Below are 13,830 nucleotides of genomic sequence, written 5' to 3' on the forward strand. Positions count from 1 at the left end.
ATGCAAGGCAAATGAAAGATAGACAATCTTGAAACCAGAAGTCAACAGGCATTGTTTTCTTACAAGAGTGATGGTGAGCATGTTCCATGCACTTAGCCCGTCATCAGAATTTGAATAATTATTAAGCGCAATTATTAGGGTGACCAGATGACCTGCGGGGGTGGAGGGAGATAAATATCAGGCCCAGCAGCTTAAAAAGGTTTCACAGCAGAGTAGACAAAAAAAACCCTTCTATGGTCTTTCCATTCTTTTGGCTTTCAGTAATTTGCAACACTAAGAAGCTTCCACCCCCTCAAAATGTCATTTTAGATTCTGCCTGAATAAGATTTTTTTTAAGTGGGAGGAGAGTGGGCAATGGATGAGAAATATTATGACTGTTTTTCAAGAAGGAAATGCTGGGAGATTTTACTTTTTCCAGGTCTAAGGCGTTAGCCAGCATCACAAGGTAAGCACAGCTTCCCATGTCATCTAGAAGAACTAGCAGTGTGTAAAAGAGGGTCATACATCCCACCCCACAACTTCCAGAGGTGTAGAGGCATTAGTGTCTAGCAGCATGAAAACAAATGGCTTAGGGCACCTTCAAGGCTTCACGGATTTACCATAAGTTTTTGTGGACTCTGATTCACAAAAGCTTGCAGCATAATAAATCTGTGAATTCTTTAAAGGCAAATTCATGGCTGTGTTGAGTACCTGTGTTTGGGAATCACAAGTCCTGCTGCACTCAGATCCTGATTGTGGGCTTTCCATGGGCACCCAGCTGGGCACCCACTGTGAGAACAAGATGCTGAACAAGATGGGCCCTTGGTCTGGTCCAGCAGGGCTCTTCCTATGTTTTTAAGGCACCACAACCCTCTTTATTTTAGCTCTTCCACAGGAATTGTGCTTCCTGTTTAGGTCTGTTTATAGAATAAGTGACTCTGGTGTGTCCCTTTGGTCTTAGGTAACGTGTGGAGGTTCAGTCCCCACCACCACCACCTTGAATTAGGGAAGCTTCCTAAATACATAGTGGCGCGCGCACACACACACGGCAACACCAAGGAGGGGGAATGTGAAACTTCAAAATGTTGCAGGGAATTTACTGGAAAATACAACTGCTCAACACACACATTTGTGGATGTATGATTGCTAAAGTATGTTTGTGTAGAAAAATACATTTTTTTTTACATTTAGTATTTTTAAAGGCAGTCTCTATCTTTTCCAGTGCCCTGACCATTGTACCTTTTGGTTAATTTCTCTACTTCCACCATCTTTCTGTGGTTTCACCTCTCTCCCCCAGTGCTACGAATTTGTATGGAAACCACAAATTCTACTAAAGATCCCTAGTTTCCCTAGTAGAATTAAGATTATCAGATAAGGAAGAGGGAAGCAATCAAACCCGTTTACATTTGCAGTGCTGACCTGCCCAAAATGTGAAAACTCATTGGCCAGATTATGTGGTACAACTCTTCAACAGATGGGAGTAAAACCTGACACACATAAGGATATAGCAGGCAGAGCTGAAATAGTACCTGACATAAGGAAAAGGAGGCCGGCAACGTGCTGTGTGAGGCTTTCCTCCCAAAAGAAACTGACTGTAGTTACGATGCACCCACAGAGAAGAACAGCTGCTGCCATCCCAAGAAATCCTGCTGTGATTCTTCTTAGATCTGTTTCCAGAAGTGAGAGAGGACGAGGTTAAATATGCATCAGTGAAACAAGTTAAAATTCAGCCTTGGCAAACCGGGTTTCCTCCATGTTTTGAACTACAACTCCTCATCAGTCCCAGGCAGCAAAACTGATGGGAGCTGTAGCCCAAAACCTGTGGAGGGCGTCGAGTAGGCAAATGCTGGTCTAATCATATGCACATGTTTCTGAGGACAAGCCCCTTGAACTCTGCTGGAATCGATTCTGAATACAAAGAATTGCACTTTAAGATATCCGCACATACCCACTATCAACAAAAAGTGAGAGACGTTTTTCTGCAGCATACCAAAGTGGTTTTCGCTAAGCATAAAAAAATCACCCTTGATAAAAGAGTTTCCTGGAAATGCATTGGGAACAATATCTATCTGTTTGGTGGTCTTTTCTCCCCTTTGATCTACAGATCGCCATTTGTAACGTACAAGTAGTTATCATTGATCTCTCTTTACCACCGTTGCCCTAAAAAGTGTCAATCCATCCTGCCTGTCCCTTGTCTTCTCCCACTCCCTTTTAAAAAATAATAATACAAAGTTAACGAAACTGTGCAGTGATGCATTTCTAGAGGTAAAGAGGCTATTGGGTATGGATCAGAGGAGAAATTTCCTGAGGCCTTTTCAATCCTTTTCTATTGCTGCTGGGCTTGATAACAAAAGCTGACTGGTTTTGCAAGATGATGCACAGTTTCCTGACCTGGACTGCCATGGGGGGGGGGGGATGTTATGATGGGTAAATAACAACATTTAGCATCATGAAAACCTAACTACTTACGTAACAGATGCCATTCATCTTGTTGGATGGTCTTGGTTAAATTGAACGGGATGTTGCGTAAGCGTATTGGTGGAGCGAAGTGGTACTTGATTGCCGTACATCTCTGAGTGATACCTTTACAAAATGGAAGGGCAGAAATGCTTAACAAATTCCATTTAACGAGGCGAAGCTCTTCAGCAGTGAGGAATCTGCTGTTAATAATATGCAAGCAAAGGGCAAACCACTTGGAAGAACTGGGTTCAAAGGAGGACAATTCCTCACCACACAAAAATCCTTTTCCTTTCATTGGTGGAAAGGGAGGGTCTTGTGCAACAAAAAGGATCCTTTGTGGAAGGACTCAAGTCTTCAGAAGAGGCCAGTTAACCCCTTTAATAAAAACAACTCTCTGTAGAAGAGGACAGTTCTCTGCCTCTCTCATACTAGCACACTGATCCTTTCTGCAATGAAGCTGTATGTTATATTTCCCTCGGGTGCAAGATTTTTCTTTCACAATGTAGGGGGTGACAGTCCAAATCAGATTTCTGGCATGGATAGTCATTACTTTTTGCTGACAGGATTCCCCTGCAGCCCTGGAAGCAGATTACACAATACCCCTTGCTGTGGCCCATGTCAATTTTGACTTGGGGCTAGTGGCGTACCAAGCCGCTTGGGTGCCCAGGGTGGCACCCGTGCTCTGTGCCCAGGGCGAGCCACACACAGTGGGGGAGCTGGGGCAGGGCACGCTGCGTGATGCTTCCAAGGGGTCTGCCCGCTGCCTCCCCCTCAGCTGTAGGGTAGCTGAGGGGGAGGTGGCAGGCAGACACAAGCCTCATGCTTCCATTTCAGGCAGTGCAAAGCTTGTATGTAGTCTACCTGCCACCTCTCCGTCAGCTGTAGGGCGGCTGAGGGGGAGGTGGTGAGCAGATGCAAGCCCCACACTACCGTTTCGGGCAGCACGGAGCCAGCAGGCACCCGAGCCACCGCATCACTCGCAGGAGAGATGCGTAGCTAGGGCGTATTGCAGGCCCCACAGTAAGTGCCACCCCCCACGGTGTGACACCCAGTGTGCCCAACACCCCTAACTACTCCTCTGCTTGGGTCAGAGAGTAGTGTGATCATTCTGGTCCCCTGATCATTTTGCAATACATCTAGACTCCAAGATACCCCTTACAGCATCCCGCTTTACAAACTGAGGAAATAATACAGTGAAATAGAACAGTGGTTCCCAGCCTCTTTGGTATGGTGGGCCCACAAGTCCAAATTCCCTTGGTATGATTAATTTTATTGCCACTTGAATTTTGGATGTTAGATCTTCAGCAGCTGTCGGTTTCATGCATTTTAACTGCAAGTTTGCCTATTTTCCTGGAGGCGCCCAAGCAAACATTTACTTAATGCCCATATTAAAATGGAATTTGCTGAAATATTTATAGTACTTACTAAGTTATTCACAGTTTTGTTTATGGGAATGTAAGAACACCATCTGATTGCAGGATTTTGCTGCATAGGCTACAAAGATTTATTCTAAGAACATACAGTTTACACATGCAATGTTAGATAAAATGAACTATGAATATTTTAAATAGTTTTATTCATGATAGTTCATTTTGCAAAGTGTCAGTGATAACAGGAGATAAGCTTGCATTTTGCCAACCAGTGGGTCAGTGAAAGATTTGATGGTTGGCAGACATAATCTCAGATCTTTATTGAGACATAGGGTAAAAGTATTATTTCTTATTTTGACTGAGCAAACTTCAAATCACCCTTGACTATTAACTAGCCCTGGAAGCAAATTTGGTAATACTTCTGCACAAGGTGCTCATACAGGGAGTTTGGAGCCTGCTGCACATCAGAAGCGAGCTGCAATAGTCACTCAAAACAACTTTATAAGTACTTTGTGGCCAGCTTTTACCAGATCCTCTACCTAATTAATCCAGAGCCTCATGCTGGGGTGTTCTTGCAAACATGGGATTTGTTTGTTTGTTAAATTTATATATACAAGGATAACAGTGCAATTTACAGTATTAAAAACACAAAAATACATAACATAATAAACGAAACAAAAACCCACACACATGCACAGTTTAAAAGGCCATAGGCTATAGATGGTTTAATTAGCCAAAGGCCTGGGAGGAGAGTAATGTTTTTGCCTTGCGTCTTCATTGCAAATCTTTAGGTGCCAGGCAAGCCTCCCTCAAAGAGCATACCACAAATGGGGAGCCACCACAGAAAAGGCCCATTCTTGTGTTGCCACCCTCCAGACCCCTCGTGGAGGCACACAAAGAAGGGCCTCAGATTATTATTGCAAGGTCCAGATTTGTGACATGTATATTGTGCAACACAGTCATTTAAGCTTCTTGCTACTTGCCGCATTGTTTCCAGCCCTATGCCCTTAAATTTTCAACCAGAGCTCTGCAACCATGAAAACTAAAAAGACCTATTGGCCCTGATTCAACTTAAATTGCAGGCAACTATTGGCACTTCACAATCCCAGATGCAGATTCTCATCCTTAACTATTAAAAAAATGCACCAAGCCTGTTCAGTAGGGCCCACATGAGGACTGTAATTCAGATGGAGAGAGGCATGCTGATTAATTCATTATTATTCACTGTGCAAGTGGAAGGCTGGTTTCTTCTCAGTGTAAAAGAACTCCCAAGATGGATTAGGACAATTGACTTCAACAAAAGAACTAAATTTATGTGTTCTATTTTCTCCCACTGAAAATCATGGGCTTGAAAATGCTTGCTTCTTGGCTCGACTACTTCCTTAGAATTTTAAAATATGAAATATGAGATTGTCAGGATTGTGTAGGGGTGAGGACAGACCTCACAGGTAATGCAGGAAAACCACCTACAAGTCTCTCCTTGACTTGTAAGCATTCGGCCAAACCTGAATGGGAAGACTCTAGTGAAAAGGAGTAGTAGACTGGAAGTATGACAATAAAATGGAGATGGGAGGAAGAACGGCTTAAATCAATAGTGTCAATTTTGTCCCTCAAGAAAGCCCTGCAGGTTTTGTCACAACAACTCTAGGAAGGAGAGGGAAGAAAAAAATCAGCCCATTCAGGAGTTTTTGGGTGCTTCCAGGCAGTCACTATTTTGGGGTGGGATTCAGTTACATACCAGAAAATGTAGGTTGTGCAATTGTAGTTATTTGGGATGCCCTGGGCAACAAACCCACTTCCCCAAAAGGGGGAACTTTCTGTGATAAGGAAGGTGATGGGGAGATGCACGGGAAAGTGTGGGATAACACTTGCTTTCGTGCCACATCATCTAACCTCATAAACAAATCAGAATGCATGCTTATTAAATAGCAAACATCATCTAATCTCCCTACAAACAAATCAAGATAAATGCTCAATAAACAGGTCCTCTAGAAACCCCTTTTCCAAGTTTACTTAAGCACCCTCACACAAAGCCAGGAAGTGCAGCTAGATCACATAATTTCATTACCTATTTATTCTACTTTTAAATCTTAATTCTGACAATGCCCAAAATATAGAGCTGGGCCTTGGGGGGAGTTAGCTATTGTTCACCAAGAACAGGCCTTATATGCTGAAAGCACCATGATTAATTCCCGGTTTTTCCAGTTAAAAGGAATTCAGGTAGACAGCTGTGGAAAGATCCTTGCCTGAAGCCTTAGGAGAGCCGCTACCAGTCAGATGAGATGACAGTGTTCCATAAACAAGAAATAAAGAGTCAAGGACTGAGAAAATGTCAACACTATGCATTGAAAGCATTATTGTAACACTCTAATGTCATGGCTTCCCCCAAAGAATCCTGGGAACTGTAGTTAGATAATGGTGCTGAGATGAGACCCCTAGTCCCCTCACAGAGCTAAGATATTCTGAGCGGCCAAACAATCAGTCCCTCTTCCCAGGGAACTCTGGGAATCATAGTTCTGTGAGGGGAATAGGGGTCGCCTAACAACTGTTATTTTAAAAACAACTGGGGCGCCGGTGGCGCTGTGGGTTAAACCACAGAGCGTAGGGCTTGCTGATCAGAAGGTCGACGGTTCGAATCCCCGCGACGGGGTGAGCTCCTGTTGCTCAGTCCCAGCTCCTGCCAACCTAGCAGTTCGAAAGCACGTCAAAGTGCAAGTAGATAAATAGGTACCACTCCGGCGGGAAGGTAAACGGCGTTTCCGTGTGCTGCTCTGGTTCGCCAGAAGCTGCTTAGTCATGCTGGCCACATGACCCGGAATCTGTCTGCGGACAAACGCCAGCTCCCTCGGCCCATAGAGCGAGATGAGCGCCGCAACCCCAGAGTCGGTCACGACTGGACCTAATGATCAGGGGTACCTTTACCTTTAACAACTGTTATGGCTTCCACAAGAATCAACACAAATAGGCAGTTATAAGGTAGATGTTTAGATAGGCAAGGTGTATTGACTGACCTAAACTTGTTGGTAGGTTAAGAACTGACAACCCAATCTACAAAACATTCCCAAACTCTTCCCCAATAAAAATTAATGGACAATTCTCCCTCCAACAAATTTATCACCTGTTAACAAAGATCCAGAATCTTGCCAGAGTTCAGATTTGGTCTGTTAACTCACTCTCACCTGCCAAGAATTTTGAGCTTAAGCTGTTTGTGACATCATTCATGACAGCAGAATGTTATGTTTGCATTCAGCTCAAGCTATCTCCATGCCAACAGCATTGGACAGTAATAAATCCCTGTTACTAGAGAGCCATCAATGCAAGACTGCAGCAAATTTTATTATTGCTTTCATGCCCTATGCCTGATTTAAGAGCTGTGTGTAGCTGGCCTGAAAGCCTGTTTCCAGAAGTTTATAATATAATTGATCCAATATATCCAAAGTTATTTGATAACCTCTCTTGTGAATAAACTCACCTCCAATCCCCACTTCCTTTCATCCATTTATAGCATTTTTATAATTCAGAATACCTTAAAATCCTTTTGAAAAGTCCAGTATGTCTAGACTGTGTTCCAGGCTTCTTTGCCATTTCGCATGTGGAAGTTGTTGGCTCACCAAATAATGTTACTGGCAGTGTGTGGGGGGGTGTCAAAAGGCCTCTTCATTCCCAAACACTTCCCCTATAATAAATTGAATATAGCCCCAATATATATTCATCACCTGCCATGATGATCCATCTTGACAGAGTTCAGATGTGGGTTGACTGTTAACTGCCTCTCACTCTGCCAAGACTTTTGAGCATAACTTGTTTATGACATCATGTATGACATCAGAATGTCCATATTTGCATTCTGCTCAGGCTATCTCCATGCCATCAGGGGTGGCAAGTAAACCTCTGCAACTAGAGACCCATCAGCCTGACTATCCAATGTCTGTGGGTTATTGATTATGCCTCCTTGCTGGCATCTGTCTGCCTCAAGAGACAATTGAAGAGTGCACCTTCCTTTTTATTAAACAGGAATAACTGGTCCCCCAAATCATTTTATTCAGTATGGGGGTTTGTTCAAGCAACCTCTTCAGTCTTGCTTGAAAAACATTCCAGGAAGAGTCTCAAAAAATGACACTGAGTTTGGCAGTAACTGTCAGGGGTGGATAATTGGTCAGACAGCTAGAATGAGCCCCAAATCTGTGGCAGCACTGAGCCATGGGGGTAGCCAAGTACATGAGACCTAAAGCACAAGTCGCACTGAGATCTTAATTGGAGACTGGGTTGCCAGCTGAGTTTGAACTCTGAACTGGGGCGGGAGCAAGGAGCAAGAGTTCATTGGGAAGAGGCATCGCCTGTTAAGCCACTCTGGGAATTGTCACTCTGTGAGTGGAGTATGGGGGTCTCCTAACAACTCTCAGCACCGTTAATGAACAACAGTTCCCAGGCTGATTTGTAGGAAGCCGTAACTATTTAAAGTGGTATGATATTTACTTTTGGTAAGGTGAAGATGTGGACATAAGGGGGGGGGGGGGAGAGAAACTGACAAGAAGCTATTTGGGTATGTTTTTTATGCAAAGTTGTTAGTTTTTTATCATTCCAATTCTTTAAAAGGCTGTGCTTAATATTAGACATATTCTACTATAGAAATCTGAAGGGGGAAAGTCATATTTAAAATCTCTTTAAAATTATTTTGGGCTTGAAACTATTCAATTATCAATATTTTTCTTTGGAGCAGGGGGCTGTGTGGAAAAAATGTGGAAGCTGGAGAACAGTTTTCTTCAACCCTTCTATTTTCCCAGCTTTTCTTCTAGACTGGCAGATTTCTAACCCTGCCTGACAGTGCTTTCATCTGTGGACACACAACCTCCTGAAGGAACATGTTATGTACCTTGCTGCAGTGCATGGCACTTACCGTTCCTCTGGGCTCTCCCAGAGGCCTTGTGGTGGCAGCACATATGCCTTCTAGAGTTGCTCCTGGTGCATGATATGGCAGTGCCTCACCATAGCTGGATGGTGTTCTAAACACACACACAGCCCTAAAACGATTGCACCGCTCTCTCCACTTTGCAAGATGAGGATCTGGTTCATTTGCACGATGTGTACTTTCCATTCCGCTAGCGCACAGAAGCATGTCCTTCAGACCATTTTTTGCATAAATGCTGAAAGCTCTCTGCGAAGTCTGCTGGACCAAAGTGCTCAGTAACTTAATTGGCACAGTTTCTTTCCAACTAAGAAACTGGAACAAGCAGATTTGCATCCAAGGGATAAAACCTTGCAATTCTTTGTTACATGCCAACTGTGGCATAACTCCCTTGCATGGAAAGAAAGAGCCCACTGAGTCAGAGAGGTGAAAAGTTAAATAATGCTGGAATGTCTCAAAAAGACAAGCAAGCAAGCCTGAGGTTCTGGACTAAATACGGAGCAAAAAGAGCTGTAGAGACTAAGGGTGAGGTGAAGAAGCTGAAGATGTTTTGGCTGTACTTGTAAAACTAAGTAAGAGCAAGGGAAGAAATGTTGTTTGCAGAATTAAAAGAAAGGCATCGCAAACACTTTTGATAGCTTCAGATCTTATGTTTAGTTCGTGGTACCTAAATTTAGTGTTTTTTATGCATTTTACTGGACACTTTAATAGAAGCTTTTTAATACAACTTTGTTGTTGGAGAACTGCATCACAAAATATTGAGTAGTACAGATTTTGAAGGATAGCTTTGTTTCCCTGATCCCTAGCTAAAAGTCAAAGGGGAATCGTTCACTTTCCGTCTGAGTTCATTGCTACAAGTATGAACATCAACAACAAAAAATCCTTTGAATACATTAGTAGCAGTCCATTGAACCTAGAAGTGGCAATGCACTAATTTATCTTCATTAGAACCAGCCAAGGGCCTGTCATGGCTGACGATTAGTTACCAAATATAGCAACACAAGTTGGCTACTAGTGCCTGGGATGCATATCCCCATTGTCCAATAGAAAGACTAAGCCTGAAGAAATGCTGATTTGCATCAAGTAACGTTCTGGGCATTCCTTGCTGTGAAGAGTAATTGCTACAACATGTGCGATATTTGGGGTATTATCAGAGGCATGGAAGGATCATTAGTAGGAGAAGCCCTAGCATCTATTGCAAAGAAGGTATTTTCTTCGGCTGTACGGTGTAGCTGGATATAAATATTAAATGTTCTCCCTAGAGAAACAAGCAGTGAAATGTCATAATGATTCTGCCGATTATGATCATGAAAGCACTTAAAGCAATATCTATTTTTACACTTTGCTACTAATAGGGAAGTACATCCCTTGACTGAGGCTGACAAAAATTCCACCATTTCTGTTTGCACAGCACAATTAACACAATTTATAACCCAATTCTCAAGACAATCTAGTGAATGCATGTTTGCATTTTCAGAGCAACTGCACTGAAACACTTCATTAAGAAGATTGTTGTCTTGTGCCTCAGCTGCTATAACATGCCACATGTCATAGTAAAAGAAAGCCTGCAACCATAATGATTTTCTTTTGAAACCCAGCAACAAATCTCAGTGATACCTACAAGCTCATTGCCTAGTTTTATTACTGAATTTTTAAAAATGAGCATTATGGTTGAAGGCTATTTCTTAGCATGATGTGAGAAGAACAACGGAAGAGGAAAAGTTGAACCCAAATGGAACCACCAAATATCAGTCTCAAACTCTGATCTGGCCTTTGTGTTCCTGGGCCACACTGCCACCTATAACACCCTTGAGTTGAACTATCAGCAGGGATCCCAGGAGAGCTCACTCCCTCACCATTTAGGAATTACACAGTGTATAGTTAAAACTATGGAATTCACTCCCACTATGGCCACCAACTTGGATGGCTCTAAGCAAAGGTTGGATGGCCATCTGTCAGAGATGCTCTAGCTGCGATTCCTGCATTGCAGGGGGTTGGACTAGACGGCCCTTGGTTTCCCTTCCAACTCTACAATTCCATGATTCTATGAGGAATAGATGAAATCATGGAGGTAAAAGCTATCAGGGGCTACTAGCCACAATGGCTATGCTCTGACTCCACAGAGGCTTTATGTGTTTGAATCACAGGAGAGAGTGCTCTTGCACTTGGGTCCTGCTTGCAAATTTCCCACAAGCATCTGGTTGGCCACTGTGAGAACAGGATGCTGGAGTAAATGGGCCTTTGTCCTGATCCAGCAAGCTCTTCTTGTGTTCTCTCTCTAAGACTGTGTTGCACGTTGCTTAGCAGGGTAAAGTATTTTACATTATTTATGTATTTATATACCAGCCTTCCCCAAAGTGGAGCTCTCCAGAGGTTTTGGACTGGGCCACCTCAAGAGATTTTCCCACCACACCCCACACTTCCCTCCTGGCACCCCCTCTCCCAATTATTCTTCTCCACTCCTCCCTTCTTGTCCCCCCCCCTCATTTGCTGGCAGTTTTCTCTGCTGTCCCCTCCAACTCATTCCTGCCTTGCTCTAAGGATTGGGTGGACAGTGTCCTTCCTCAGAATGAGCTATTCTAGGCAAAGTGGTGCAAAGAGTGCCTGCATTGCCACCACTACAGCTAAGATGTTCATTTAAACTTGGGGGAGGGGAGCTATTTTAAAGTGTTTGGGGGTTTTTTTTTTCAAAGTTTAAACAGGCTTTCTAGGTGTCCCAGCAAATCACAGGGACAGTAACCATTCTGCACATTTATTTTAACTTTGGCTTGGCAGTTGTAGGAGAAGGGGAGCAACACAGACATGTGAATTGGAGACTGATGCCTAGGCTAAAGCATTGAGCTGGATGCAGGGAATACTGATTTCAAACCGTAGTCAGCTGTGAAGTTTAATGGGTAGCTGTGAGTAAGCTCCTTAAATGAAACTGCATTAAACATCCCCCGCCTTTTTTGCTCTTTTCAAAAAGTAATTGTGCTGTTGATAGAATTATCTTGCCCTTTTCTCACTCGCCTAGTGAGCTAGCAGTGCAGCCCACAACCTTAACTACTTAACCACCTTGTAAACCTCCATTTCCCAAACTTGACTGTCTTAAAAGGGACCTCATTTGCACTTGTAAGCAAAATGTCACACTCCAGAGTGGACAACCAGGCGACGACATTAATGCCTACTGACTAGGCTTTCTATTTGTTCCCAGAGGGGGAAAGAGAGCACTATTAATGGGGGTATGTGCATCTCTTTCAATATTGAAAACAGGAGTAATAGTGGTTATATATGGCGATCACTCATAGCAGAGTAAGATTGTCTTCCATGAAGAATAGTAGTTATACTAGACAACAAGGTATATACGAAGTAGCAAAAAGGGAAGCCTTAGAACCTCAATATAGGATATCAGAACAGTTAGGATATAGGATATCAGAGCAGTTGTCCAGCTAGTGCAATGAAACTTCCTTTTCTTTTAGTTTTGTTATTTAATTCAAAAATAAGAGTACAGCAACAGAACATTGGAGTCAGAAGATACAGCAACCCAGGATGGCATTCAACTAAGTTTTACTCAGAACACACCCACTGAAATTAAAGGATAACTTTGATATAGAGGCTTTGATTACCAAGTAGGTCTTGAACTAGCCCACAGAGGGGGGCAAACAAAAGTCTGATAGGGAGAAAAGGTATTTGGGCTCACAAGCTGTTTTGCTGCTCCATTCCTCACTCCCCTTTTGCTTAGATAATAATAATAATAATAATAATAATAATAATAATAATATTAATATTTTTATACCCCGCCCTCCCCAGCCAAGGCCAGGCTCAGGGCGGCTTACAAGCAATAATAAAAACAAGTTGAATGATTACAACTTAAAAACAAAATTAAAATACATTAAAATATTGAAACATTAAAACATAAAAAGATCAGGGATGGGGATCCCATGTTGAAATAAACAGGATTACTCAATTGGAGTGCCCAGCTCTATGCATGCTGAGAAGAGCGGAAGAAGTACATAAGCTTGAAACTTCCTCTTGATCTCACAGCGCACACAAGAGAAGTACATCTAAAGCTAATTCAGAATATACCACAGCAAAGCTGTTGGAGTGGGTGCCCAATCAACACTACTGCACTGGCTGCCAGTATGCTACCAGGCCATGATTATGGTCTTGAACGACTTGGGACCAGGTTACCTCTTGGAATAATAATAATAATAATAATAATAATAATATTTTATTTATACCCCGCCCTCCCCAGCCAAGGCCGGGCTCAGAGCGGCTTACAAGCAATAATAAAAACAAGATGAATGATTACAACTTAAAAACAAAAATAAAATACAACATTAAAATAATGGAACATTAAAATATTAAAATGTAGCCTCATCGCAGGAGGAGAAGGAAAAGAAAAAGAAAGAGAGGGAGGGAGGGAATCAAATTGGCTCCAAGCCAAAGGCCAGGCGGAACAACTCTGTCTTACAGGCCCTGCGGAAAGAAATCAGATCCTGCAGGGCCCTGGTCTCATGAGGCAGAGCGTTCCACCAGGCCGGAGCCAGAGTTGAAAAGGCCCTGGCTCTGGTTGAAGCCAATCTAACTTCCTTAGGGCCTGGGACCACTAGGGTGTTGTTATTTATGGACCTTGAGGCTCTCCATGGGGCATACCAGGAGAGGCGGTCCCGTAGGTACAAGGGTCCTAGGCCGTGAAGGGCTTTAAAGGTCAAAAGCAGCACCTTAAATCTGACCCTGTACTCCACCGGGAGCCAGTGTCGCTTGAAAAGCACTGGGTGAATATGCTCCTATGGCAGAGACCCCGTGAGGAGCCTCGCTGCAGCATTCTGTACCCGCTGGAGTTTCTGGGACAGCTTCAAGGGCAGCCCCGCGTAGAGCGAATTACAGTAGTCAAGCCTGGAGATGACCGTTGCATGGATCACTGTGGCCAGGTCGGGACAGGAAAGGTAAGGGACCAACTGCTTTATGCGGCGAAGGTGGAAAAATGTCACCTTGGCTGTTGCTGTAACTTGCGTCTCCATGGAAAGGGAGGCGTCAAGGATTATACCCAAACTCTTAACGGAAGGCAATGGCACTAATTGGGCCCCCGCAAGAGAAGGGAGTTGGTCCCTCATCCCCATGCCATCCCGACCT

At 43.3% G+C, this 13,830-nt stretch overlaps 1 protein-coding gene across 7 annotated transcripts in view; it reads right to left on the minus strand.

Moving 5' to 3' along the window:
* TMEM178A (transmembrane protein 178A) overlaps nt 1-13,830 on the minus strand; it is a 29,314-nt gene that overhangs the window by 555 nt on the left and 14,929 nt on the right. For 4 of the 7 annotated variants that reach the window (XM_080998695.1, XM_080998696.1, XM_080998697.1 and 1 more), the window contains 2 exons: nt 2,449-2,562; nt 1,509-1,646 (listed from right to left, as the gene is read on the minus strand). In XM_080998695.1, the coding sequence (XP_080854821.1) occupies nt 1,509-1,614 (106 nt within the window). In that variant the 5' untranslated portion in view covers nt 1,615-1,646; nt 2,449-2,562. Of the gene's footprint in view, nt 1-1,508; nt 1,647-2,448; nt 2,563-6,927; nt 6,991-7,335; nt 7,360-7,525; nt 7,624-13,830 lie in introns of those variants that run through there. The other 3 variants (XM_080998693.1, XM_080998699.1, XM_080998698.1) reach the window with 3 other exon arrangements.

Source organism: Podarcis pityusensis (genome assembly GCF_964106645.2).
Source record: "Podarcis pityusensis genome assembly, chromosome: 3".
Taxonomy (NCBI): Eukaryota; Metazoa; Chordata; class Lepidosauria; order Squamata; family Lacertidae; genus Podarcis; species Podarcis pityusensis.